The following is a 27961-nucleotide window of genomic DNA, read 5'->3' as shown; positions in this document are numbered from 1 at the left end:
GTGGGCGAGACCTGGTGCGGTGGGGAAAAACAAGTCACCTAGGAGTTCAGGTAAAGAAAATTGGAGGCGGACAACCGCAGGAGCCAGGTATTGTAGGAGAAAGAGGGAGCTCCGGGCGCCGCAGCGCAGGGGTGGTGATTTGTTAACCGGTGGGCCAGATGAGAGGCGTGGGACTCACCCAGCGCCCAGGCAGGTAGAGCTGGGGCGCTGAACCACCGCACCTGAGGGTTCAGAGCGCGACCCCCCAGTCCGGCCCCTCCCACCCCGGAGGGCTCCCGATTTCGGTTCCAATGCCCCTCTCAGGTGAGGCCGGGCGGGGCGGGGCTGGCCGCCCTCTGGGCTCTGCTCCTCACCCTCCTCCCACCGCCCTCCACGTTGCCCTGGCTACCGTCGCGGTGCAGCCAGCCACCCCCTAACCCCCGCGACGGAGGGGGTCGAGTCCTCCGCCCTGGGCAAGTGCGAAGACTGATGGACTGGAATGCGGGGTCCCGGGCCGCTTGCGACCGCGCGCCCCGCTCTCCTGGCTGCTTCCGGCCTGGCTTGGGCGGCGGGCGGGGGGAGGGCGGCCGGGCGGGCGAAGGGGGGGAAGGAGCGGAGCCGGGCCCGGCCGACGCGGCTTTGTCTCCTTTGTTCCCGGCCGTGGCAGAGCCGCAGCGGGAGGGGCGGGCGGCGGGCGCAGTTTTCTGCCCCTCGGTCTCCGGGTAACAGCTGCGGCTTCGCCAGACCCACCTCCGGGGGGCGGGCGAGGGGGGGCCGCAGACGCTACCCTGCGCAGATCCCTAGCCGGGAGTGGCCGGCGCTCGCCTCGGCGTGGCGTGCTCGTTCCGCTGGGCCTGGCCGGGTGGTGAGTGTGGGGCCCCAGGGCCGGGGTGGTGGTGCTGGGGCGAGGCAGCGCGCCCTTGGGATAGAAGGACCTTGGTTGGGCCTCCATGCTGCTGGCCCCGGGCAGCCCAGGTGAGTGGTGGGCGCTTCGGTCCTGAGAGTTGGGACCACACTTCTCTGTGCGAAGGGAAACTCTGGCGGCTCCGCCTGTAACGCGATTGGGAGACAGAGGAGGTGGAGCTGCTCCTCCGCGCCCCCTCCTCGCTGCCGCCGCTGCCTCAGCTAGGGACCGGCCGGCCTCTTCCCCGCCCTCCCAGGACCACTGGTGGGGTCCTTGCCCCGGCTGGGGATGAGGGAGGAGGGTCAGGGAAGAGCCGATGGGAAGGTCGAGGCTTCCCCCCTGTAGTAACAGCCCTTCCAGGCTGTGCTGGGCGGGACTGACAAAAGGCAGACTGCGCTTTCCCCTGCCACGCACCCCCAGGGGGGCGTCCCCCCTCCCCCACCCCAGACGCAGGTGATGGGTGATTGATCACTCGAGTCCTCACTGGTGCCCGGTAAATGGTGGACAAACCCCGCTCCCCCCACTTCAACACAGACAACAGGGCAAGCGCTGCACTCCTGTGCTGTCAATGAGTAACTTTTAGATGGACCCTGGGGATGGAGTGGGAGGGCAGAAAGGAAAGGCCAGTGTCCTAGACTCCCTGCCACTGGGTAAATGAGAGCTGGGCTGTGAACCCTCTCTCTCTGTGTGAAGGGCAGTCTAAACCCCTTCAGTTGGTGAGGACAGCCCCGGCAGAGCCGAGAGAGGTGCTTGCTCTTTGCAGATGAAGTGAGGCAGCCTTGAGGCGTGCTGAAGCCTTCCAGAGGAAGTTGGGCCCAGAAGAACCAGGCTTTGGCTATAACTCTGGCTGCGACTTGAGATCTGGAGAGTGGGCAAGTGATCCTAGCTATGCAAGTTGGGAACTTGAGGCATGGCTTCCAAACCAGCCTTTTCAGTCTGCTCTGGCCTGGTCCTTATTAAATGTGGGGCTGACACCTTGTCCTTTGAGAAGCCAGGTGGCTTGGAGAGGGTTGCGGGCCCCATATCTCCCCACCTGGCTGGGTTTTCTTGGCTTCCTTTCAAAATGCAAGGAGTACCTGTTCTTTGCGAACGTCTGTCCTGGTTACTCAGGCCTCTGAATCAAAAGTCACATTCTCTGGAGTTCCCGTTGTGGCTCAGTGGTTAACAAACCCAGCTAGTATCCATGAAGACGCAGGTTCGATCCCTAGCCTTGCTCAGTGGGCTGAGGATCTGGCATTGTTGTGAGCTGTGGTGTAGGTCACAGACGAGGCTCAGATCCCTAGTTGCTGTGGCTGTGGCTGATTTGACCCCTATCCTGGGAACCTCCGTATGCTACGGGTGCGACCCTAAAAAGACAAAAAAAAAAAAAAGTTAAAAAGTCACTTTCTCTGCCTTCAAGGAGCTTGAAGTCCAGAGTGGGAGCATGGATCAGGGAAAAGAGTGGCCTCGGTTGGTGTACTCATGCCAGGCACATGCCATATCACATTTAATGGTCAGAGAAAGTCCTCTAGATGGGAAATCTGAGGCTCAGAGAGCCCAAGGCAGAGCTGCAGTACACACCGGGGTGGTGGCTGGGGGTGTCCATCCCACAGACCACACACAGTGGGCTCCTCGGGCTTCTTTGGAAGGTGCTATTTGAGCACTAAAGTTACTGGGACAGAGAGGGAGTGGATATGGAGGAGTGTGAAACAGCCTGCAGTTCAGGCTGGCAGGAACGAAGAGCATGTGTGGGGGAGCCCGTGGATTGGAGAGCTTAACCTTTATCCTTCAGGTCCTGGGTGCCCCAAAGACTCTTGGGGGGAAGGATGTACCTTGATTCTGCTTGAAGTTCCCCTGAGGTGGGCGGGGTAGACTGGAGGGGCTGGGGGCTCCTCTATGGCTGGTGGCAGAAACTGAGTGAAATTCGTGTGGCCAATAAGGAGGAGAAAATGTGTCTGCCTTTTGTTTTCCTCCTCCTCCCATCCATGGTATGTGGGGAAGGGCTAGGGTTGCTAGGCCTTGTTGCAGCGATTGATTGAAGAAGCTTAACACTTTTCCCAGAGTAGGTCGGCCTCCAGCCTCCTATGTGGCCTGGTCAGGAGCTGTCCTGATCCTGCCCATCCTCTTCCTGTGAGCCGCTAGACCCAGCTGTGATTTTTACATTCTGGGGAGTGTCTTGGTTGCTGCCCCTTGAAGGCTGGAGAACTTTGGCATGAAGTAGGCGCTGAGCAAATGTTTGTAAGTGAATGAAGGGGCAGAACCTCTGCCCAAGGCCCACCCCTAGGCAGGCAGTGGTTGGAGGGACTGAGCAATAGCTGAGTGTGGGAAGTGGCCTCTGCTCATCCTCAGGCAGACCCTGTCTTCCTGGAGGAAGAAACTTTCTCCCCCCATCCCTTGGAAACAAGGTGGGGGGCTCCTGGGAAGCCTGGCCTTGCCACAGTCCTAGGCTTCTCGCCGGGTTCACGACTCTCTCTGCTGCCCCCCTCCCCCTGCTCCCTTGGTGGCAAACAGAGGCTGCCTTGTTCCTACTCCCATAGAGCTGCCCTGTTCTCTGCACACTAAAAATGGAAACCCCCAAGCTATTTTGGGAGCAGTGCCCAGCCAGGCTGTGGCCGCAGCTCCCCTGCTCCCCCTAGGCTGCTGGACCCTCCTCCAAGCCTGCTTACACTGGGGCAGCCTCAGGAGCACCCTGCCGGGGGCCTTGGCTGGAAGGAGCCCTCCTAGACCCTGGGAAGCTCTCAGGACACTGCCCGGGCAGACAGGCAGCTGGGTGGCGGGAGGGGGCTGGGCCATGTGGCCTGGGTACAGGCAAATAGGGGAAGTGTCTCACAGCCTGGGATGCATAGCCTATCCCCAGTGCTTAAGCAACTTTGGTGCTTCTGGCTGAGACCATCCAGGTCTGGGAAAGGTGGTGTCATGGTTTCCTAGTCTCACCAGGCTTCAGGTGGGGCCTGCAAGGAAGGGGTCTGTGAGGAGAGCAGGCACCCAAGTTCTGGGAGGGTCCTGGGATGGAGGGCACATCTAGTTTGGTGACTTCCTCTATGACAATCACCCCCACCCCCCTCCCGAGCCCTGCTCTGACCTGCAGGAAAAGAAGTAGAAAGAGATGGCTTGGCCTTCACAGCCCTATAGGACTTAGGGCTCAAACCAGGGAAGTGTGTGTGAGTCTATATTTGTGGGGCTTGAATATGGGTGCTGGTGTGTATGACTTGGGTAGGTGGGTGTGACATTCCTGTGTGTAGGGAGGCTGTCTCTGTGGATGTGTCTTTGTGTAGGTATCTAAGTGCAGGTGGTGTGTCTGTGTGGGGTGTATGTCTGTATCTGGGTATGTGTGTTGTGTATACAGGTTATATGTATGTGCATGCACCCATGTGTTTATGTGTGGTTGTGTTTGTGTAGGGTGGGTGGTATGTATGCTTCTTGGTGTGCAGGAGCATGTGTCTGTATGCCGGTGGTGGTTTGGGCTAGGTTATCCCCGGCCAGGACTATGTGGAGGGTGTGTACCTGGGCATCTTGATAGGGCAGTGTTAGGGCAGAGGGTGAGAATGGGAGAGTGCTAAGAAGAGGGGACTGCAGGGGGACAGGACCAAGGTGGGGGCCTGGCTGCGCCCTGGCAGCCACGGGGCTCCTTCGTAGCTGCCCTTTCCCAGGCCCCGAGGGTGCCTGGTTCTGCTGCCCTCCCCCTCCCTGTGGGCTCTGAGGAGGCGTCCCTTGTGGAATGTGTTTGGTGGCCGAGGGCCAGGCTGGGCCCGGCTCCACCAGCAGACTGGGCAGGAGGGAGGGGTACCTTTGTGCTGCCTTCACGGTTGGGAGCCCACATGGCTGCAGCCCAACCCCCAGCTTCATGCTCTGCTTTTTCCCTGGCTAGGTGACTTTCACGCAGGTCATGCTGTTGTGTCCTGATCCAGCCGGCCCTGCCAGGTGAGCCCAACCTCACACCTAGGTGTCTGGGAGCAATGTGACTCCCACCTCTGCTGAGGGCCCTCCAAGGTGGGGTCTAGCCTTTCAGGCCCTGTCCCTGGCAGGCTTAACCCCCCTCAACGCCCGCCTCTTCTCTCTGGCCCTTTGGTTCTATGGTTATTACCCTTCTGGATTCCTAGCCTGAAAAGCCCTTCTTCTAATTCTTGCCCTACTCTAACTTGTGGGTGGCCCATGGGACCTCACCCTCCCTTCTGCCCAGGAAGCTAACATCCAGGCAGAGGGGCCCTCTCCCTCCTTGGGCTTCTAGGCCCCTTTTTCCCATCCCCTGACCTCCTGCCACTTCTAGGCCCTGGTCCCTAGAGATAGGATGTTTCCCATGTCGCTGCCCCTTAGCCCCTTACCCTCAGACCATGTGTGGTGACAGGTAGGAGGAGCATCCTTGGCAGTCCTATCCCTCACCAGTGGTCCCACGGTGCTCAGATGGCCACTTGAGCCCCACTTGAACTCTCTCCCTGCCAGGTGACCATGCCTGCCCTGGGCCCAGCTCTTCTCCAGGCACTCTGGGCCGGGTGGGTCCTCACCCTCCAGCCCCCTCCACCGGCGGCTTTCACTCCCAATGGTACATATCTGCAGCACTTGGCTCAGGATCCCACCTCAGGCACCCTCTACCTAGGGGCCACCAACTTCCTGTTCCAGCTGAGCCCTGAACTGCAGCTGGAGGCCACTGTGTCCACTGGCCCTGTGCTAGACAGCAGGGACTGTCTGCCACCTGTAATGCCTGATGAGTGCCCCCAGGCCCAGCCCACCAACAACCTGAACCAGCTGCTCCTGGTGAGCCCGGGGGCCCTGGTGGTGTGCGGCAGTGTGCACCAGGGCGTCTGTGAACAGCGGCGCCTGGGGCAACTTGGACAGCTGCTGCTGCGGCCAGAGCGGCCTGGGGACACCCAGTATGTGGCCGCAAATGACCCTGCTGTCAGCACGGTGGGACTGGTGGCCCAGGGCTTGGCTGGGGAGCCCCTCTTGTTTGTGGGGCGTGGCTACACCAGCAGGGGTGTAGGGGGTGGCATCCCTCCCATCACGACCCGGGCCTTATGGCCACTGGACCCCCAGGCCGCCTTCTCTTACGAGGAGACAGCCAAGCTGGCTGTGGGCCGCCTCTCCGAGTACAGCCACCACTTCGTGAGCGCCTTTGCACGTGGAGCCAGCGCCTACTTCCTGTTCCTTCGGCGGGACCTGCAGGCTCAGTCTCGAGCCTTCCGTGCCTATGTGTCCCGTGTGTGCCTCCGGGACCAGCACTACTACTCTTATGTGGAGTTGCCTCTGGCCTGTCAGGGGGGCCGCTACGGGCTGATCCAGGCTGCAGCGGTGGCCACATCCTCGGAGGTAGCCCGGGGGGAAGTGCTCTTTGCAGCCTTCTCCTCGGCTGCTCCCCCTACTGTGGGCCGGCCTCCATCAGCAGCTTCCGGGCCATCTGGAGCCTCTGCCCTCTGTGCCTTCCCCCTGGATGAGGTGGACCGCCTTGCTAATCGCACTCGAGATGCCTGCTACACTCGGGAGGGCCGTGCTGAGGATGGGGCCGAGGTGGCCTACATCGAGTATGATGTCAATTCTGACTGTGCACAGCTGCCTGTGGTGAGTCCCAGCAGCGCCCCAGCCCTTCCCCACCTCTGAGGCCACTGGCCAGGCATTTACTGCCAGGCTGAACAGGTCAACGGGTGTTAAATGATCCCTTTGTGTCTAGGCGATGGAGGGGTACCTTACTGTAAGAGTGGCATTCAAGAGGACAGAGAGCCAGCTGTGCAGGGGTGGGTTTGGATTGGGCACTAAAGGGATGGCATTCGTGTAGGTGGACTGAGAGGGCATTTGAGGTTTTAGGGTGTGGGGAGGGATGGAATCTATTGTTTTAGGTTCTTGAGCGAGAGTCAGGGGAAGTTGAGACTTGTTTGGCTCTAGCCTCAGGATGGATTAAAAAGGGAAGAAGCTGCATACAGAGGGGACCGAGTCAGTGTGAGGTGGGAGGGACCCAGGTGAGTGGTCCCAGAGATAAGAATGCAAGCTGGAAGAGGCTTTGGAAGCGTGGTCTAGGAAGAGACTGAGCACATGAACTAGAGGAAGCAGCTCCCAAGCCAGGGGTAGGAAAAAGTGGGGCCCCAGACATGGATCAGTGTAGGGGGACAGAGCCACTGCTGCAGACTGTCCAAGGTACCTGGAGGTAAGCCACTTGGGGAGAGCTAAGCCTGTGGCTATGGAGGAGCCCAGAGCTGGCAGAGAGGCTGGATAAGGGGGTGGCATTGTTCAGGGAGGGTGGCCCGGGGCACGTTATCCAGGGAGGTCTTACTTGTGCTTCTTTCTGCCTGCTAGGACACTCTGGATGCTTATCCCTGTGGCTCAGACCACACGCCCAGCCCCATGGCCAGCCGTGTCCCCCTGGAAGCCACCCCAGTTCTGGAGTGGCCAGGGGTTCAACTAACAGCCGTGGCGGTCACCATGGAAGATGGACACACCATTGCTTTCCTGGGTGACAGTCAGGGGCAGCTGCATAGGGTAAGTCCACGGGAGATACTGGGCCCTGCCCCAGGATCTGGAGGGTACAAGCTGCTGGGGACCCAGCCCAGGCAAAGTTATGCCTGGGGCCCCTGGGGCTGCAGTGTGGAATCTGAGATGTGTCCCCAGCCTCAGGCTGGGAGAGATGACTGCCTCTTTCTGGGGCTAGGTGGTGTTTGCCTGTTGCACTCCTACTCCCACCACAGGACCGGGTGGTGTGATCTGTACTACCTAGAAGGGAATTCTACCTGTAAATTATTTGAAGGCGAGAGGGAGAGACCTTGGGCCTCAGACCGTGTGGTCTCTGATCTCAGGTCTACTTGGGCCTGGGGAGTGATGGCCACCCGTACTCCACACAGAGCATCCAGCAGGGGTCTGCAGTGAGCAGAGACCTCATCTTTGATGGGGCCTTTGAGCACCTGTATGTCATGACCCAGAACACAGTGAGTGCCAGGGGCCAGCCAGGGCATGGCTGCTGGGAGGGTCCTTGGGTGGGGCCGGGGACCCATGTATGAAGGAGCCCCTGGTGCTTAGATGGCTGGCCTCAAGTTCTCTTTGCTGCCGTAGCTTCTCAAGGTTCCCGTGGCCTCCTGTGCTCAGCACCTGGACTGTGCGTCTTGTCTGGCTCACAGGGACCCATACTGTGGGTGGTGTGTGCTCCTCGGCAGGTCAGTGCTCCATCAACACCAACGCCTTCCCCCACCTCATTCTGTCAATGCTCCTGCACAGTGGCCCTGTCCAGGGTTCCTGGTCCTTGGCCCTTGACTCTCAACCCCTCACCCTAGATGCTCCAATCCCCTATCCTCACCCAGTCCTCCACTCTGACTTGCTAGGCATGTTGTGGCCCACTTCATGGTCTTCCCCAGGTCTCCAGGATTATAGGAGTCTCTGCCCCAGGAATTCACGGTGTCCCCATGAGGGTCACCGGTGGACCCTTGTCATTCTTGCTCAGGTGCAGTCGCCATTCTGAATGCTCACGGGGCCAGGGCCCAGAGCGGTGGCTGTGGAGCTTCCAGCCTGAGCTAGACTGTCTGCGAGTGGCAGCTTTGAGTCCTGCTAACATCAGCCGTGAGGAAAGGAGGGAGGTGAAGAGTGGAGTGGGTGGGGCCCTGGTTGGGAGGGCTCTGGTGATGGGTCTAGACCTTGGATTTAGGTGTCAGATACACCAAATACTACATAGTTTTGTCCAAGTCATTTCTCTTGGGGATCTGCTTTCTCTCTGTCTTACTGACCTAGGCTAGAGGGTGTTTGTGAAGGCTTGGGAGCTGGCCTCTGGTGCCTGCCTACGTCAGGAGCCCTGATCTGCTGCCCATTGGCTCCAGCAGCTTGTTCTGGCCTCTCTCGGCAGGTTTTCTTGTCGGTACCTGACCTGCCACCCCTGTGGCCAGGGGAGTCTTATTCTTGCCGCTTTGGGGAATACCAGAGTCCTGCCCTGCTGACCAGTTCTGGTGTGATGTGTCCTTCCCCAGACCCTAGTGAAGCCCCAGAGCTGCCGAGAGGAGCCGGTGGGTGAGAGGAGCCAGCCTGGGGCCTGGGAGCCCCACCTTCCTCCCATCTTGCTCCATGGGGTGTGACTGGGGTGAGGTGTGAATCCAGGCAAGGGGCCCTGAAGCAGTGCCTTTCTCTGAGTCCCCCATCTAGTCCCCATGTTCCACCTTGTGGACTGAGTTCCTGACCCTGGGCTCCTCTTCCTGGTCCAGTTGCTAAGCCCACCCTGTGTGGTCTTGGGACGTCAGCTTGGGGTCCTGGTGCCCTTCCCTGCTCTTCAGCCCGGCCCCTCCCTCTGCAGACCATGTCTCCATGAGTGTGGAGCTCAGGTTCGGCGACGTGGTGATTGCTAAGGCTTCCCTTTCCTTCTATGACTGTTTGGCTGTCACTGCACTCTACCCGTCTGCACAGTGAGTTCCTCACCCCAAGCCCCAGGCCCTGGGCTGCCCTCTGGTGACCCCTACCCCATGGCTGTGCTCTGTGCAGGTGCCAGGCCTGTGTGAGCAGCCACTGGGGGTGTAACTGGTGCGTCTGGCAGCACCTGTGCACACACAAAGCCTCGTGTGATGCCGGGCCCATGGTGGTCAGCCGACAGGTGAGCTTGACACCCGGCCAGGCCCTGGGCGGTTTTGGGGTCCTTGTTCTGAGGGTTTCTCTGATGGCCTGGGGTCTGTGTGTCTGCCTGCCCTGGGTGCTGTGCCATGATCCCCCAAGCTGCTGTGTGTGACCAACTCGATGGAGAATGGCTGCCGACATCCCTCCTGTTTGTACTGAGAGGCAGGGGAGTTCTGGGCCTCATGCCCCATCTTGGCATAGACACCCCTGGAGCCTGTCTTCCCCCTTCCCCTTTGGAAAATTAATGGGCTGTTTTTGTTTCTCTTTTCCTTGGTCTCCTTTCCTCTTAACACACCCTTTGCCTGCCTGCCGCCTGCTCCTGTGCCTGCCTGCTGAGTGGCCCTTCCTGTCTTTCTCTGCCTCCCCCTTCAGAGCCCGCTTCTCTCCCCAGCCCCTCCTGCAAGAGATGCACCCACCCCCTTCCCACCCACAACCCCCAAGGCCATGGTCAGCCCTGCTCCTGATACCCTTCCCGTGGACACTCCTGCCACAGGCGCAGCCTCGGAGGTCCCCCCTGGGGCCCAGCCTTCCCTGCTCAGCCCCTGGGGGCCGTGGGCGGGTGCTGGCTCCATGCCTGCCTCAGCCTCCACAGAGTCACCTCTCCACGAGGACCCTCCTGATCCCAGGCCCCACAACAGACCTGGAGCCACTGTCCCTGCCCCCACGGCCTTCGGACCCATGGCCACACCTGAGGACCTCTTGGCCTCCCACCCATCGCCCACAGATGCAGCAGCGCTGCCCCCCGCCCCTGCAGAGGCTAGCCCCGAGGCCCTCCCCTCTGCGGTACCCCAGGACCAGCCCCCCGGCACTGCTCCCGCCACCACTTTCCCAGGGGCCGCTGGCTCCACGAAGCCTGCTCTGGACTGGCTCATGAGAGAAGGCGGCGAGCTGCCCGAGGCGGACGAGTGGACGGGGGGTGACACACCCGCCTTCTCCACTTCCACCCTCCTCTCAGGTGATGGAGACTCGGCTGAGCACGAGGGTCCTCCCGCTCCCCTCATCCTCCTGTCCAGCCTCGACTACCAGTACGACACCCCCGGGCTCTGGGAGCTGGTGAGGCCCAGCCCAGGAAGGAGGCCTCAGGGAAGGGGATTGGGGCAGGCACAGCCCCTTGCCCACCTTGCGATTCTGCAGGGGAGAAGTGGAGGGAAGGGCAGGGTTCGCCACCTCACGCTGGCTTGGCCGGGGTTCTGCCTGAGCGTGAACTGAGGCGGCTGGTGGGCTCCATAGCCTGCCTTGTGCTTGGTGCCTGCAGGAAGAGGTGACTGGGGGGGCAGGCTCCTGCCCTTGTGTGGAGAGCGTGCAGGGCTCCATGCTGATACCAGTCCACGTGCAGCGAGAAGTGCGGCTCTTGGGCAGGAATCTGCGCCTCTTCCAGGTGAGGGTGTCCTGTTTGCAGATGTTGCCATGACTTCCTTGGCTATAGGCAAACTATACACAAGCCCCAGGGGGTGGGAGGGGCATGGCCTTGAGTGTCAACCACAAGGCAGGGACTGTCCTGGGGGCCCTGCAGGGCTGACCAGGGTCGGCTCCTGAAGCTGCCCCCGCAGCTGTGTCCTCTGCCCCCAGGACAGCCCAGGAGACCATGAGTGTGTGATGGAGCTGGAGGGCCGCGAGGTGGTGGTTGAGGCCCGGATCGAGTGTGAGCTGCCTCCAGATACCCGGTGCCACGTCACATGCCAGCAGCACCAGGTGCAGATCAAGAGTCCTGGGTGGGCAGAGGTACCCTGGCCATGGGCTCTCTACTAACCTCACCTGGCTGTGCCACACTCATCCCAGCCACACTCTGACCACGTGATCCAAGGGAGTCCTGAACCCCATCTCTGACCTCTGACTTCATGTTCCCATGAGTCATTTTGGTCCTTTCTCTGACCACCCCCTCCCCAGGCCTGATGCCTCCCCTAATGCTGGGATCTGATCCCCACTCTCATTTTGCCAGCTCAGCTATGAGGCTCTGCAGCCAGAGCTCCATGTGGGGCTGTTTTTGCGTCGGGCCGGCCGCCTGCGTGTGGACAGTGTGGATGGACTGCACGGTGAGTGACCTGGGGCTACTGGAGCGACCTGGGACTGGGTGGCAACAGGGCTCTTCCAGGCCTGCCTCTCACGTTCACCTCTGCCACCCCCAGTGGTGCTCTTTGACTGTTCCGTGGGACATGAGGACTGTAGCCGCTGCCAAACTGCCAGGCCCCAGTATGGTTGTGTGTGGTGCAAGGGGGAGCATCCACAGTGCGTGGCCCAGGAGGCCTGTGGCGAGGCTGAGGCTGTGGTCACCCAGTGCCCGGCACCCCTCATCCACTCGGTATGTTGAAATGCTAGTGCGTTCCTTCCAGGGGATGGGGGTGCTGTGGGTCCAGGGGGCGGAAAGGTGGGAGGCTGGAGCTGTCTCTCCAGACTGCCAGTGGTCAACAGGTGGGTGGAGGTGAGCAGTGCTTGTCCTGAAACAGGTGGAGCCACTGACTGGGCCTATAGATGGAGGCACCCGTGTTACCATCAGGGGCTCCAACCTTGGCCAACATGTGCAGGATGTGCAGGACACGGTCAGGGTGGCTGGAGTGCCCTGTGCTGTGGATGTTCAGGAGTACAAGGTGTCCAGCAGGTGAGTGGGCTGGACCAACAGGAGCAGGGGGTCTCCCGTGGGCTCTGTGGTTGTCTTCCCTGCTCAGGGCCACCCACCCACTGCTCACCTGCCCTCCCCTGACCTTTCCTTGGTTCTGGCCACAGTGCCTCAGGGCTGGGGTTGCCATCAAGGCCTTGGAACACCTACCCTGGCTTTGTGCACAGACCTACAGGTGCCTGGCTTGGGGCCCAGGCACTGCCTGGAGTTGACAGGCAGCTTTGCCTCCTGGCTTTGCCTAGGGGTGGTCACCTGGCTTTCTGAGGGACCATGGACACAGCAGTGGCAGTGGGCCCTCAGATCCAAGACAGCAGTGCTTGGGCCTGATCTTCCCACCTGCTGACCCTTCTTCCCCAAGCACTGCCCTGGCCCAGCTCCTCGGGAGGGTAGACTTGTGACACACCTGCTGGCTTCCAGGCCCCTCTCTCCAGTCCCTACAACCCCTGCTGCCTTCTGAGGGTTCATGGCTTACAGAGGTTCTGGATCATGGTACCCTGGCTGGCAGTTGCAGGGTCCCAAAGGTGCACACACAGAACATGGCCAAAGAGACAGCTACAAGCAGCAGGTCCCAAACCCACCAAATATCAGGGTTACCTGGAGCAGATCTAAACCCCCCTAGAGCAGATCTTTAGACCACCTCCCCCACTTCCTGCAGAGGTCTTGATCTGTGGGCCTGAGTTGGGACCCCCTTCTTGTCTTGTCTTGTCTTTTTTTTTTGGCTGTACTCATAGCATGCATAAATTCTCAAGCCAGGAATTGAACCCGAGCCACAGCAGTGACAATTACAAATCTTTAACTATTAGACTACCAGGGAACTCCTTTGTGGTTGGGGAGTGTGCTTATTTTTAACAAGACTTTGCTAGAGCATGTCGTTTCCTTCTGTGTGATGACAGAACTTCAGGTGGTTGTCTAAACTGTTAATGATTCTTGAACCACAAGACTAAAGTAATTTATAAACCTATTTATACAGTGGTTAAAATACCTGCTGGTGGAGTTCTCATCGTGGCTCAGTGGAAATGAATCTGACTAGTATCCATGAGGATGCAGATTCAATCCCTGGCCTTGCTCAGTGGGTTAAGGATCCGGCGCTGCCATGAGCTGTGGTGTAGGTCGCAGACGAGGCTTGGATCCCTTGTTGCTGTGGCTGTGGTGTAGGCCGGCGGCTACAGCTCTGATTCGACCCCTGGCCTGGGAACCTCCATATGCCGTGGGTACGGCCCTAAAAAGACAAAAGACAAAAAAAAAAACCACATGCTGGCCAAAGCCTCTCCTGGGTAGTTCACACATCGAGTGTTCTGTTTTCTGGGGGTGTTGGCAGCGACCATGACAGTGGCACAGAGTCAAGCCGCTGCAAGCTTCACATTCTGGAAATTAATTTGCTCCAAGCTTCTGTTTCCTGACTGAGAACCAGCATTTCTTCGATTGCTCACTTTCCTTTCACTTCTATCCCCAGATCTAACAAGAGGCTTTGGAGAAATTTATTTATGAGGAAATTCAAGTTTCTACCACCTTGTAACTGTTTTGTGCCCATGGTGATGGCAGCCAGTTAGGCCCACTCATTAGCTTGGCAACTCACTCCTACTACCAGCCTTACAGGGCTTCTTTGTAAATTTGTGCTCTATAGAGAGATAAATTTCTCTGTGTCTGGGGGTTCTAGGGTTGGACTTGAATGATTGAGCCATGAATATTTCCTCAGTTGCCAAAGCCTCCTGGTGAGCCATGAGGAATTTCCTCCAAAGCAAGAGATCTCTGTCAGTCTCGGGAGCGGGGAGACCACTTGATGTGTTGGGGCAGGGAGGGGGCGGCTGGGTCCGTCAGGGGTCCTCAATGCGGCCCAGCACCGCAGCTTGCCCTGTGCCCACAGCCTTGTATGTATCACTGAGGCCAGTGGGGAGGAGGTGGCAGGTGTTGTGACGGTGGAGGTGCCAGGAAGAGGACGAGGCGTCTCAGAGCACGACTTTGCCTACCAGGTACCTGATTGCTCAGTGCCCCCCAGCTGCTGATAGGCCACCCCAGCTCTTCTGGTTTGCCTTCCTGGGGCTCCTCACCCTAAGCCTTTCTTTCTTTCTTTTTTTTTTTTTTTTTTTTTTAAAGAGGCCACACCTGTGACATATGGAAGTTTCCAGGCTAGGGGTCAAATAGGAGCTACAACTGCTGGCCTACACCACAGCCATAGCAACACTGGATCCGAGCCACATCTGCGACCTATGCCACAGCTTGTGGCAACAATGGATCCTTAATCCACTGAGCGAGGCCAGGGATCGAACCTGCATCCTCATGGATACTGGTTGGGTTCTTAACCTGCTGAGCTACAATGGGAAGGCCATCTTGTCTGCCTCTGGCCCTGCCTCCCTCTTTCTGGCCTGCTGCCTCTTTCTCCCTACCCCTTCCCACAGGACCCGAAGGTGCATTCCATCTTCCCAGCCCGAGGCCCCAGAGCCGGGGGCACCAGCCTAACCATACACGGCTCCAAGCTCCTGACTGGGCGGCTAGAGGACATCCGAGTGGTAGTTGGAGACCAGCCTTGTCACATGTGAGTCATGGCTGCTTCCTCAGTCTGCAGAAATCCATGTGCTCCGGGGAGAAATGGAGGGGTGGGACGTGGGCGAGAGGGCCAGGTCTGCTCTATCAGAAAGCGGCCAGACTTTCTGGAAGCTGGGTCTGTCGTAGGACTGCCGCCTCCAGGGTCACCCGTGGAGACTTCAGTCAGCACTAACGGGCAGTGAGCTGAGGCCCGAATGGGCCCTGCATCCTTGAGTCACCCCTTGCCCCTTCCTGTGTCCCTCCGGCCCAGCCTGGCCTGCCTGCCACTCCTCCTTCCCTTCCCTAGGCTGCTGGAGCAGCAGGTGGAGCAGCTTCGGTGTGAAACCAGCCCACAACCTGCGCCTGCAACACTCCCCGTGACTGTGTGGTTTGGGGCCACCGGGCGGAGCCTTCAACACAGCCAGTTTGAGTACACATCAGACCCTAATGTCACCTCTGCTGGCCCCACCAAGAGCTTCCTCAGGTGCTGGGCTGAGGGCATGGCTGCATGGCATGGGAGGGAGGTCTTTGAAGCTCCTGTACGTGGGGGTTTGTAAGGCTGTCTGTGGGGGCCTTGGACTTCTATGCTGCTGGTGGGAGAGGGGGCCATGTGGCTTTGGGCTGGGACTGAACTAACATTGGGGACTGGGCTGGTTCACATAAGCCATGCATGGCTCATGGGCTTTGTTTCAGTGGAGGACGTGAGATTTGGGTCCATGGCCAGAATTTGGATGTGGTACAGACACCAAGAATCCGAGTGACTGTGGCCCCCAGACTACCGCAGCCGGGCCAGGGGCTTGGGCGGAGGCATCATGTGATCCCAGAGACAGCGTGCTCCCCCGGAGCCTCCTGTGGCGGCCTTCACGTAGGACCCCCATGGGCATTCCCTGCCTGTACCAGGCTAGCCATTCCCCACCTCGGCCCTCACCCGCCACCCTGCCCCTCACGCCCGCCCTGTCCCTCATCCTGTGGACAGCCATGGGTGGCAGGTACCAAAAGAGACTATGTCCTCATCTTTGCTGGACCCCTTCCTATGTGCCCTCAGCTGACCCTCTCTGTTGTCCCTCTCTCCGCCCTAGTTCGAGGAGCCATGCCATGTGAACTCCTCCCAGCTTATCACATGCCGCACACCGGCCCTCCCAGGCCTGCCCGAGGACCCCTGGGTCCGTGTGGAATTTATCCTTGACAACCTGGTCTTTGACTTTGCAACACTGAACCCCACACCCTTCTCCTATGAGGCCGACCCCATTCTGCAGCCTCTCAACCCTGAGGAACCCAGCACACCATTCCGGCACAAGCCTGGGAGTGTGCTCTCTGTGGAGGTACTACTCCTACTGGGACATGGCAGGGCCCTAAGACCTTCACTTTGCCGGACTGTACTGCTCTGTGTGGCAGAGGGGGCTTGACAGCAGAGCAAGGGCTCTGAGGGGGCTGGTGGTAGGGTGCCTAGCTTGACATACCTGGCCATGACTCGAGTCCAGTGACCAGGGTCCTGACACACTCCGTGGCTGGGGTCTGAATAACATATGTAAATGGCTTGGTACACATACAGTGCCTGGGTGGCGTGGTACACGGTAGGTGTCTGAGCTGATGCCCATTTGGCAGACTGTCTCATGTGGACACATACTTGGCGTGTGTTCTGACACGTGAAGTGGGTGGACGGGCACTCTGAAAGGCCGGAGATAGACAACCCATCATCACCCACCTGGTGGGCCAGGAGACATGGCAGGGGCTCTTCTTTGTTAGGTCACTGGGCAGGATTTGAGCAGTGCTCAGCTCTGCTCCTGGGGGGGGTGTGTCAGGACCCTCCTTCCCACATTTGGGGAGCCAGGATCTGAGTGACCACCAGTTCATCCCCCTAGGGAAGAGTTCTGAGTGATCAGTGATTCCGTGTTCCAGGGGGAGAATCTGGACCTGGCAATGTCTAAGGAGGAGGTGGTAGCCATGATAGGGGATGGGCCCTGCGTAGTGAAGACGCTGACCCGACACCACTTGTACTGTGAGCCCCCCTTGGAACAGCCCCTGCCCTGGCACCATGCCCTCCGGGAGGCACCTGATGCTTTGCCTGAGTTCACGGTCAGTGGGCCGGCCCTGGGCTGGGGCTGGTCTTGGGCATATGCTAAACCCTTGCTCACAGGTGGCTCCCCATGCAGGTGCAGATGGGGAACCTCCGCTTCTCCCTGGGCTATGTGCAGTATGATGGCGAGAGCCCCATGGCCTTTCCCATGGCAGCCCAGGTGGGCTTGGGGGTGGGCACCTCTCTTCTGGCTCTGGGTGTCATCATCATTGTCCTCATATACAGGTGGGTGTAGCCAGGTGTGGTTGGGTTGGGGCAGGTAGCAGTGCATGGCTGGATTGGGAAGGGGCAGGCTAGGCCATAGGTCAGCAAACACTTACTATAGGCATTCCCTGGTAACCTAGAGGTTAAGAATCTGATAGTGTCACTGCTGTGGCTTGGGCCACTTTTGTGGCATGGGTTTGATTCTTGGCCTGGGAATTTCTGCATGCTGTGGGCACAGCCAATAAAACACTTCCTTTTAGGGGCCAGAGAGAGTGTTTTTTTTTTTTTTTTAATGATTAGGTTTTTTTTTGTCTTCTTCTAGAGCCACACCTGCAGCATATGGAGGTTCCCAGGCTAGGGGTCTAATTGGAGCTGTAGCTGCCGGCCTACGCCAGGGCCACAGCAATGCGGGATTCAAGCTGTGTCTGCGACCTACACCACAGCTCATGGCAATGCTGGATCCTTAACCCACTGAGGAGTGAGGCCAGGGATCAAACCTGCAACCTCATGGTTCCTAGTCAGATTTGTTAACCACTGAGCCATGATGGGAACTCCAGAGAGTGACTGTTTTAGGCTCTGCAAGCCAGGCAGTTTCAGTGGCAATGGCTCAGCTCTGCCATTGTAGCCCAGCAGCAGCAGCATGGACAGTATACAAACAAGTGACAATTGCTGTGTCCCAACAAATCTTTATTTACAGAAATAGACAAGGGGCTGGATTTGGCCCTGTTGCAGTTTGCTGATCCCCAGGCTAAGCTGGGCTAGGCAGGTCATAGGTGGGTGTAACTTCCTGGGATGGGACAGGCTAAATTATTTTGTCTAGGCCTTGGCTTGGCTGGGCATGGTGGGTTAGACTATGCTAGCCTAGTATGACCCCAGCAAGGGCTTTGGCCTCCTCCGGCCCTCCCCATCCCAATGTTGGTGCTGAGCAGGAGGAAGAGCAAGCAGGCCCTGAGGGACTATAAGAAGGTGCAGATCCAGCTGGAGAATCTGGAGAGCAGCGTGCGGGACCGCTGCAAGAAGGAGTTCACAGGTGAGGCTGCAGAGATCCTGCACTCCAGGGCTCAGCCCAAGCCTGCTGTTGTCACATGGGATCCATGACCAAACCTGTCCTCCTCTGCTCGACAGACCTTATGACCGAGATGACTGATCTTACCAGTGACCTTCTGGGCAGTGGCATCCCATTCCTTGACTACAAGGTGTATGCTGAGAGGGTGTTCTTCCCTGGGCATCAAGAGTCACCCTTGCACCGGGACCTGGGTGTGCCTGAGAGCAGGCGACCCACTGTGGAACAAGGGCTGGGGCAGCTCTCCAACCTGCTCAACAGCAAGCTCTTCCTCACCAAGGTGTTGGCCTCATCCCCCATCTGGACCCTCCCAGGGTTGGGGAGGGGGGCCCCCTTACCATCCAGCCCTGTCCCTACTCAATCCCTGCATTTCTGAATCTGCCATCCCTGCCCACCTGTCCCCTCTCTCTGGCACCAGTTCATCCATACCCTGGAAAGCCAGCGCACCTTCTCGGCTCGGGACCGAGCCTATGTGGCATCTCTGCTTACGGTGGCGCTGCACGGGAAGCTTGAGTACTTCACCGACATCCTGCGCACCCTGCTCAGTGACCTGGTGGCTCAGTATGTGGCCAAGAACCCCAAGCTAATGCTACGCAGGTCTGTGTGCCCTTCGGATGCAAGTGGGGCTGGGAAGCCCAGGGTGGCTGGAGCCAGGAGCTGAGTTGGACTGGGACCTGGGGGTCTGCAGAATAGACGACCCTGTGTCCCACCTGCTGATTCTGCCCCCTACCCCCACTCCCTTTCCTGACATCCCAGGACAGAGACCGTGGTGGAGAAGCTGCTCACCAACTGGATGTCCATCTGCCTCTACACTTTCGTGAGGGTAAGGGAGGCAGAGGTGGATGAGGCTCCCTTCAGGGAGTCAGGATGCCAACCACGTAGCCTCCTGTACTTGCCCAGCCTGTGCACCCCTGCCCAGCATGTCCTCAGTCACCTCAAACCTTCTGCATCCTGCGCCCTTCCTCAGTCCCTCCATCTCATGCTTGTCACCTACCTTGAGAGCACTAACTGCCTGTCACTCCCTAGGACTCAGTAGGGGAACCTCTGTACATGCTTTTCCGTGGAATTAAGCATCAAGTGGACAAGGGGCCGGTGGACAGCGTGACTGGAAAAGCCAAATATACCCTGAATGACAACCGCTTGCTCCGAGAGGATGTGGAGTACCGTCCCCTGGTGAGGGGGAGAGTGTTTGTGTGCCTGTGCACGTGTGCTGGTGGGTGAGTCTCCCACAAGGGTGAGGAGGGTGATCATGTGTGATGATGTGCGTGTCTGCATCTGGTGAGTCAGCCTGACCTCTGGCTGTCTGCAGGAGAGAGGCTTGAGGACCAGACCTTGAAGATAGGGCCTCAGAGGGTCCCCAGGTTTGGGATGGGATTGGGAGGCCACACCCAGGGGTCTGGGCAGCAGCCAGCCCTGCCCAGGGCCAGCTGCAGTCCTTGTCGAGTCAGGGCCTGAGTGTTTGCTTGATGTTGGTCTCTGGGTCCTGCCAGAGGCACAGTTGTGCTCACCAAGCTGGGAGTCCCCCTGGCGGACCTGCCCATCATTTATTTTTCTCTGGGTTTGCTTTCCCTATAGTGGCCCAGATGGAATTCCATTGGGAAAATCTCATTTAGGCTCCATCAAAACTGGCAGGCAGGGACTCCACTTCTTTTGTCTTGTCTTTTTAGGGCCGTGCCTGCGGCATGTGGAGGTTCCCAGGCTAGGGGTCCAATTGGAGCTGTAGCCGGTGACCTATGCCAGAGCCACAGCAACACAGGATCCGAACTACGTCTGTGACCTACACCACAGCTAATGGCCACGCCGGATCTTTAACCCACTGAGCAAGGCCAGGGATCGAACCCAAAACCTCATGGTTCCTAGTCAGATTGGTTTCCGCTGTGCCACAACAGAACTCCACCACTTCTTTTTTATCATTATTATTTTTTTATTTCCACTGTTATGTTTTATTTTTTATTTTTTTATTATAGTTGATTTACAGTGTTCTGTTGATTTCTGCTGTACAGCAAAGTGCACTTATATGGGCTTCCTCATGTGTCTCAGCTTGACCAGCTGAGCCAGGAGCCTGGGGATCAGAGTTCAGAGGGACTTATGCTTGCCCATTTCTTCTGCCATTCACGTCACAGACACTTACTAGTGCACTGTGCTGGGTGCTGGGGCCACAGAGTGGATAGAGCCACTGTCCCTGGGGAGGCAAGCAACTGAAGAGACAAGAATGAGGCACTGTGTGGTGTGTAGAGGTTAGAGACAGTTCCTTGCTCAAGGGTTGTCCCTGTCCTTGGTCTTGTGTCTTGGTCATCCCACCTGTAGGGTGAGCCCTGACTGCTCCCTGTGTCCTGCATAGACCTTGAACGTGATGTTGGCCATGGGCCCTGGAGCAGGAGAAGCCCAGGGTGTGCCTGTGAAGGTTCTGGACTGTGACACTATCTCTCAGGCCAAGGAGAAGATGCTGGACCAGCTTTATAAAGGAGTACCTCTTGCCCAGAGGCCAGACCCTCGCACCCTAGATGTTGGTGAGGGCAGAAAAGAATAGTAGCTTGGGGATCCCCAGAACTAGGCTGGCCCTAAATCAGCTCTGAGGGGTCAGCTTATCACCTGGGGCAGGTGGGAGATTGAGAGTGGGGGCGGGGCAGAAGTGGGGTCTGGAACACTTCAATGGGGATGACCTGCCACCTGTGAGAGGTCCCTGTTTCTGATCTTTGGAGAAGTTGGGTGCGGCTACCCCTGATGGACAGGCCTGTGGGAGAGGGATGAGGTTCCACTGCAGGAAGGATGTTCTGAAAGCCCTGGACCAAGCCCACCTTGTCCTTGCAGAATGGAGATCTGGGGTGGCCGGGCATCTCATTCTTTCAGATGAGGACGTGACTTCTGAGGTCCAGGGTCTGTGGAGGCGCTTGAACACCCTGCAGCATTACAAGGTGGGAGGAGTGGGAGTTGGGGGAGGACTATGGTCGGGTGGGCTAGTGGAGAGGTCACCAGCTGTGGTCAGCAGGTCCCAGACGGAGCAACTGTGGCCCTCGTCCCCTGCCTCACCAAGCATGCTCTCCGGGAAAGCCAGGATTATGTCCCTGGAGAGAGTGAGTACCTACCCCAACTCCCCCCCACCCCCCATCATCACAATCTTCTCCCCTTGCTTTGCCCAGTTTCCAGTAATGAGGGAAGGTCCTCTGGACCTCAGGGTGGGCTTCTGTCTACTTCCCTTCTACCCAGAGGAACCCTCAAATAGGTGCCCCCACTCGCAGCAGTTGGCCAGACCCAGGGGGGCCTAGGGTGAGGGGCACCTGATGAGGGGTGACAAGCTGTAAGGTCTTGACATAGGGACCCCAATGCTGGAGGATGTGGACGAGGGGGGCATCCGGCCCTGGCACCTTGTGAAGCCAAGTGATGAGCCAGAGCCTCCCAGGCCTCGGAGAGGCAGCCTTCGGGGCGGGGAGCGGGAGCGAGCCAAGGCCATCCCTGAGATCTACCTGACTCGCCTGCTGTCTATGAAGGTGGGACAGGGAGGACAGGTTGAAGTTGGGGGCAGGGACGGGACAGGCAGTGGGATTAGGGGTGGTGGGGCTCACACAGGCCTGGTGTCACAAGGCATCTGAGGCTGGGCTGAGGCCCCCTTGCTGACCACACTTCTTGGGCCTCCCCTCCTCCATAGGGAACCCTGCAGAAGTTTGTGGATGACCTGTTCCAGGTGATTCTCAGCACCAGCCGCCCTGTGCCACTTGCTATCAAGTACTTTTTCGATCTGCTGGATGAGCAGGCCCAGCAGCACGGCATCTCTGACCAGGACACCGTCCATATCTGGAAAACCAACAGGTGGGGCGGTGGGCAGGCCCAGTATGTGCGGAGTCTCCTCTGTTGCCAGCACACTCATCAACTGCTACCTGCCTTACTCACAGCTTGCCCCTGAGGTTTTGGATCAATATAATCAAAAATCCACAGTTTGTGTTCGACGTGCAGACATCTGATAACATGGATGCAGTGCTCCTGGTCATTGCACAGACCTTCATGGATGCCTGCACCCTGGCTGACCACAAGCTGGGCCGGGTGAGTGGGTCAGGGTGGACAGTGCGACCAAGAGTGGATAGTGTTGTGCAAACACAGATTCCAGGCTTTCTGGGGATGTCAAGGAGGATATGGGAGACCTTCGACTGCAAGCCCCAGGCCAGGCTTTGTCCCTGGGCTCCCTAGGAGGTGACTGTGTCTCATCCTCTGAGGATGAGCAAGAGCAGGGGACATGGGTGCTGATTCACGGGCTTAAGAACAAGTGCAGCCTGTTGGGGCTGGGCTCACTGCAAGGATGATAGGAGCCACTGAAGGCCTGAGCACAGGGGTTGGGTGGTCAGGCCTGAGAGTCAGGTGGAACCTCCCGGCAATCATGTGTGGATGGGGGCTGGAGTCCAGAGAGGAAGCTGTGCTTTCCTTAGAACGAGTGGTGGCCAGATACAAGCTTGCACCAGAGGGTACAGGGCAGGCAGAAGTTGTGGGTTGGATCTGGTGGAGGGGGAAAAGAGAGGGGTTAGCTAAGACCCCTGGGCCTCTGAGCTGTGGTGAGCTCAGACTTGGAGGAGGTAAACCGAAGGTGTTGGTGGGGCCAAGAGGTGATGCCCAGGTGGAGACAAAGATTCTGTAGTCACACAGCAGCTCCAGGCCACCCTGGGGGATTTGACTCCCAAAGACAGTGGAGGCGTCCGCCTGCCAGTGTAAAAGAGGGGAGGCAAGGTCAGGGAGGACCGGGTGTGGAGGGATGTGCTGACACAGGGGTGGGATGCAGAGAAGTCGTCGGGGCAGCCTGGTAGTACAGAGGGTAGGGGCATGTAGTCAGGTGGTCAGAACCCAGAGAGACCTATGACAGATCGGGGTCACTGCTGTGACTGCTCAGGCACCCAGCAGGTGGGGCCTTCATGGCTCCACCTGTCTGTGAACAGACTCTGCTTAGCCCACTCCCCTGGGCTGCCATTGCCTGGGACCTCTTGAGAGATCTGAGTCTAGACCTCAATGATGAAACAAGATAGAAAGGTCCATTCTGTAGTGCTATCTTTTGGGAGACATTTTTGTTCTGTGTGTGCTTATCACTCTGCCTACAATGAGCTGAGAACCGCAGGGCCACTCAAGAGACCCAGGGGTCACGTCCAGGGTGTGTCCTCTGTGGTGGCTGTGTCCCTTTGCCTGATCTTCACATACCTCCCCTTCCCAGCAGTCCTCGGAGCTCAGGAATAGTGCAAACTGTGATGCCAAGGGCCTCCATGGAGAGTTGGTGAGAAGCTGGTCTCTTGCCTTGGGCCCAGCACTCGTGCCCCTGCTCACAAGGGGTGGTGCGACCTTGCTTCACTTGTCCAACAGCTATAGGATGAGGCAGTAGGTCCAGGCAATGGAATTGTGCTGGCCAGAGCCCACAGCCGGCAGAGCACAGCTGGGACTGGAGCCCAGTTTGGTGGTAGAGGACGTGTCTGGCTGTGTCAGATTGTGGGCTCTGGTCGGCGAGACCTGCTTCAAATCCCAGTGCAGCAATGCCAGAGTGAGGGAGTCTGTGGCAATTTAATTAGATTTCAGGATTAGTTTCCTGATTTTTAAAATGATTACGTGGGAAGCAAACAGCATGTGGCAAAGCAGTATTAAGGCTCCACATTGGACTTCAACCTCCTTGGCCTGTGTGCCAGTTCCCTGCTGGGTCCAGGCAGAGGCACATTGAGTTGATAGATGACCTTGGAGTGAGATGGGAAGAAGCTTGGGGTGATGACAGCAGAGACTGGATGTTGGTGGAGGGGTAGGAGGGCAGGAGGTCCTAGCAGGAGGGCTGGGGTGGCCAACCATCCTGGTTGCCTGGTATTGAGGGGGGTCCCTGAGATTTAGGACTTGTAGTTTTAAAACTGAAACAGTCTTGAGAGAATTGGGACAGATGGTCACCCTAACAGGGGCTGTCATCCTTCTTTCCCTTGCACCTGTTTACCTGTTGGCACCTAGGACTCCCCCATCAACAAACTTCTGTATGCTCGGGATATTCCCCGTTACAAACGGATGGTGGAAAGGTATGAGGGGAAGGGCTAGGGTCTGGTGGCTAATGGCTGGACAGATTGGTGGGTGTTGACAGCTGAGGCCCAAGGGTGGGCCTGGAGGGGGGTTGACTGCCCAGCAGCTACTGGACCCATGATCTCTGGCAGGTATTATGCAGACATCCGACAGACCATCCCCGCCAGTGATCAAGAGATGAACTCCATCCTGGCCGAGCTGTCCAGGGTATGGCCCTCCTCCTGCCTCTTGAGTTGACACAGACCTCCTGCCACCAGGGTCCCGTCTGCCCCCTCACACCATCCCCCTCACATAGCCAATTTGCAGGGAAGCCCTTGGGGCATCAGTGGAGTGTTGCCACTGCCTCTGTAAAAGACCAGGGCTCTAGGCTCTCATCAGAGAGCAGCAGGGGTCTTGTCCTGGCTGCCTCCCAACCTGACTCAGCCAGGTGCTTGGATGTTTCCAGCTCTTTGAGGGTTCGTAGAGACAGTTCCAAGGCAGTGAGGTGGCAGGGATTCTGTCCCTGGCCTGCCTGGGTGTGACCTCAGGAAAGACTGAAAGAGATCAGAGCAGAACTATGCCGGATCTGAGCTTGTGAGCGGCTTTTATGCTGCTTGGCTCTGCTATCGCCTAGGATGACAGAGGGTCCCAACTGGGACCTGAGAGGGAGAGAGGTAGGGCCCAGTGGAGACCTCAGGCCCTGGTGAAACTGCAGACTGGGGATTCTCCTGCAAGGGGGACCTTTGGCCCTATCCTGTCCCCAGCTGAGCACGCCTGGCCTGGATTCTGTGTCTGTAGAGGGGCTCTGCTTCCCACCATAGAGCCCCATTCCTTCCTCCACCTCCCAGGTCCCTCCAACCCCCTCCCTTTCTCTGTGGTCTTGGACTTCCTGTGGTGGCTGGCAGCACCCCTCTCTCTCACCTCTGGTTTCTCCTCCTCCCTAGAACTACTCTGGAGACCTGGGGACGAGAGTGGCCTTGCATGAGCTCTACAAGTATATCAACAAATACTATGACCAGGTGGGCAGAGCCCGGGGGTGATGTGAGGAAGTGTCTGGGTCTGTGGAGTGTGGAGACTTTGGGTCTTCTCCGGGCACAGAGTGGGAGGTGGGGGGCAGGGCCCCTTGGCTTGAAAAGTCCCTGTTCTTCAGCTGCTTCCTGCTATTAACTGGGCTCTTGGGTGCACCGCCCTCCCTGTCTGGCTCCTCAGGGCTCCCAGGTGTGGTGTCAGGTGGTGGTGGGAGGCTGGGGATCTACCGGGGCCCAGAGATGGTATGTAGGATGTGCTGGGAGGCACATGCAGTGGCCAACTCTGCCCCAACCTTGTGCTTACTCAGACCCTATCTGAGTCTGCATGTGGCAGTGTGCTGTGCAGGCCACTTCTGTGGGTGTGGGCCCAGCTGGGCTGCATGGGCTGCCAGAGAGGAGAACCCAGGAAAAGGGTGGGGTGGGTGAGGGCACAGCAGAGCCAGCGAGGGGCTTTCTGGGAGATTTCCTGGACTGGGCCTCAGGATCAGAGTGTCCACCCATCAATCCACTGAGTGCCTGTTGGAATTGTCTACCCAGACATTTGCATGGCCCAGGGATGTGGCCATTGCTGCTCTAAGATGAGGGGTCTGCCTCTTGGCCCAGGCCTGGAGTTGGGACAGGCATTTAAGAAAGGAGTGATGCCCATGTGTGAAGCCCAAGTGCCAGACCTTTGCTCTGAGCAGTGTAGGTCCTGGTGTGAGGGAGGTGTGGCTAGTGACATACCAATCCCCTTGTGGAGTTTGGTCAGTACTGCCTCCCCTTCAGTGAGTCCCATGAGGCAGGGATCACACCTGTCTTCACTGACAGGTCCTCGCTCCTTGCCCAGCACCTGGCTTGTAGGAATTCAGGAATTGCTTGTCTGGTGGGCGGCGGAGCCAGGACGGGTGGAGCAGGGCTTCTAGGAGGTTCATGGGAAGAGGGCCAACATGGTGGGTGAGGCTGGTGTCCACTCAAAGTGATTTTACCAGGGGAGGTGATAGTTGTTACCGTGAGTGCTAGGTTCGTGAGTAAATTACTTAATTCCCCACCACACTGATCCTTAAAACCCCACAGCAACTCTGCTGTCATAATCCCCTCCCACCTATGTGGCCCTGAGGAATAAGATAAGGTGGCTCATGGGGTTTCCTGGGCTCCTTCCCATAACTGCTGTGGCACCTGAGGAGGCCTCCTGATGTCTGCGGCAAAGGCAGGTAGGAGCCTGATGGTCTCCCCTCTTGAGCTGGTCTCTGTGTTTCAGATCATCACTGCCCTGGAGGAGGATGGCACGGCCCAGAAGATGCAGCTGGGCTATCGGCTCCAGCAGATCGCAGCAGCTGTGGAAAACAAAGTCACGGATCTCTAGGGACTCAGAGAACCCTCGCCTGCTGTTGCCTCAGCCCTGCCTGGGCAGCCCCGGAACTGTGAGGGAGAGACCGCCTTCTTAGATGCCTGTAGTGCCTGACCAGCAGAGTTAGTGGATGGTGGCTCCCAGTCTCCTGGTGGCTCTGGCCTGGGCCTTGCTGGACTCACCTTGCAGGCCTGAGGCCTTAAGGCTGATGGGTTGGTTGCCCAGCCTGATCCCTGGGCCCAGTGACCCTGTCTGTGGGCTATTCTCTGTGTGACATCAGTCTGCAGGGAGTTGGGGACTGCGGGCTTCCAGAAAGAGGTTGGAAAGGGCCTCCAGCCCTGGGGAGACTGTGCTGTTTCTGAACACGGGCCTCTATCCAGTGGGATGCAGACAGGAAGGAGGAGAGCCCCCACTTCCTGTCCTGCCCTCCTTCTCATCATCCCTGACCTCAGCCGCTCTGGCCTTGCTGCTGTCATGTTCTTAGGTCTGAGAGATGAATGCCTTTCCTGGGCCACTGCACACTGACCCCTCAGCAGGGCAGGCTGCCTCAGGGCCACCCAGCCTCTGAGGTAGCCAGTGGTGAGGGGGGTCTGTGGCAGGGAGGGCCTTGGGGAGAGTGGTGGCCCCACTGATCCACCTCTTCATTAAAGGATAACACATTATCTGGCGTCTGAGATGTGGGGTCGGCCTGGCCCTCCCTTAGTCGGAGGATGGCAGCTGTACCTGGCAGGCACCAGGGGGAGGTGGGATCTGTCCCCTCTGGGAGAGCTCATGGCCTCCACAGAATGCTGCAGATCAGGGGGTTGGCTGAGCTCTCCATGGCTCCTGGTTAGGGCTTGCTGGAGTGGAAGCTGCTATGAAGGAAGTAAGAACCTCATCCAGGATGGGGCTGGGGGCCTGCAACCCAAGGTGGAGGGATCTGGGGTCTCTTCAAGCAGGCCTGCCTTATCTGCAATTTGAGTGTTTAATTTTTATTTTTTTTTTGTCTTTTTTGCCTTTTCCCAGGGCTGCTTCCCGTGGCATGTGGAGGTTCCCAGGCTAGGGGTCCGATTGGAGTTGTAGCCACCGGCCTATGCCAGGGCCACAGCAATGTGGGATCTGAGCCATGTCTGCGACCTACACCACAGCTCACGGCAACGCCAGATCCTTAACCCACTGAGCGAGGCCAGGGGTCAAACCCGCAACCTCATGGTTCCTAGTTGGAGTCATTAACCACTGTGCCATGATGGGAACTCTGAGTATTTAAACTCCGTTCACGTTGCATTTGTTCTGAAAGGAACTGGGAAAGGGATGGCCTCATTGGAGTGAGCCCCAGGCAGAGTGGATCCTGGAGCCCTTTTCCATGGAACTGTTTAATGACTCCCTGAACCCCTGCACCCTGGGATGTTCGGAAGGGTTCCTAATTAGTTACTGGGTTATCTTCTGAGTCAAGGTGTTTGGGGTACCGGCTCCTCAATTGCACGAAGGCTACCTAGTGTGGTTTTCCTGATTTGTAGCTGGAGGTGAATTTCAAGACTGTCTCAGCTGGATCTTGGGTTGCTGGCTGGGTTTGTAGGACCGGAGGAGGCCAGGGTGCTGAACAGATGTGAGCGCAAGGCCCTCCAGCCTTCAGGTCCTAACAAGGCTCCTCCATGGCTCTCTGCTTGCTCCACATAGGCCAGAGGATGGCCCCTGCCCCCACCTTCCCTCCCCTCT

The 27961-nt window shown here is 58.2% G+C and overlaps 1 protein-coding gene across 5 annotated transcripts; it reads left to right on the top strand.

The window, feature by feature from the left end:
• On the top strand, positions 1–26928 carry PLXNB1 (plexin B1). 5 transcript variants are annotated; one of them, XM_047773428.1, is made up of 38 exons: positions 1–50; positions 4731–4783; positions 5303–6415; positions 7145–7327; positions 7642–7770; positions 7895–7995; positions 8280–8412; positions 8676–8832; positions 9117–9225; positions 9302–9410; positions 9803–10483; positions 10686–10808; positions 11000–11122; positions 11370–11463; positions 11557–11729; positions 11875–12026; positions 13909–14014; positions 14441–14577; positions 14875–15051; positions 15261–15432; positions 15647–15889; positions 16467–16643; positions 16721–16869; positions 17778–17878; positions 17974–18191; positions 18330–18508; positions 18668–18734; positions 18938–19084; positions 20253–20421; positions 20723–20826; positions 20901–20985; positions 21227–21399; positions 21558–21718; positions 21802–21949; positions 23867–23931; positions 24064–24139; positions 24856–24930; positions 26177–26928. In XM_047773428.1, the coding sequence occupies exons 3-38, from the start codon at positions 5309–5311 to the stop codon at positions 26279–26281; spliced, it is 6408 nt and encodes a 2135-aa protein (XP_047629384.1). In that variant the 5' UTR covers positions 1–50; positions 4731–4783; positions 5303–5308; the 3' UTR covers positions 26282–26928. The 5 variants fall into 5 exon arrangements, with proteins under 5 accessions (XP_047629384.1, XP_047629378.1, XP_047629357.1 ...); XM_047773422.1 differs by lacking the exon at positions 1–50 and adding an exon at positions 379–844; XM_047773401.1 differs by lacking the exon at positions 1–50 and adding an exon at positions 379–844 and having other exon boundaries at positions 21215–21399.
• Positions 26929–27961: the final 1033 nt, after the last annotated feature.

Source organism: Phacochoerus africanus, chromosome 1, assembly GCF_016906955.1.
Source record: "Phacochoerus africanus isolate WHEZ1 chromosome 1, ROS_Pafr_v1, whole genome shotgun sequence".
NCBI lineage: Eukaryota > Metazoa > Chordata > Mammalia > Artiodactyla > Suidae > Phacochoerus > Phacochoerus africanus.
This window is presented reverse-complemented; position numbering and strand designations above follow the sequence as displayed.

Coding starts and splice junctions, on each gene's coding strand:
- PLXNB1 (XM_047773401.1), top strand. CDS start 5,309: ATGCCTGCCCTGGGCCCAGCTCTTCTCCAGGCACTCTGGGCCGGGTGG. Junction 7,771..7,894: donor ATGTCATGACCCAGAACACA/GTGAGTGCCAGG, acceptor TTGCTGCCGTAG/CTTCTCAAGGTTCCCGTGGC. Junction 19,085..20,252: donor ATGTGGAGTACCGTCCCCTG/GTGAGGGGGAGA, acceptor TGTCCTGCATAG/ACCTTGAACGTGATGTTGGC.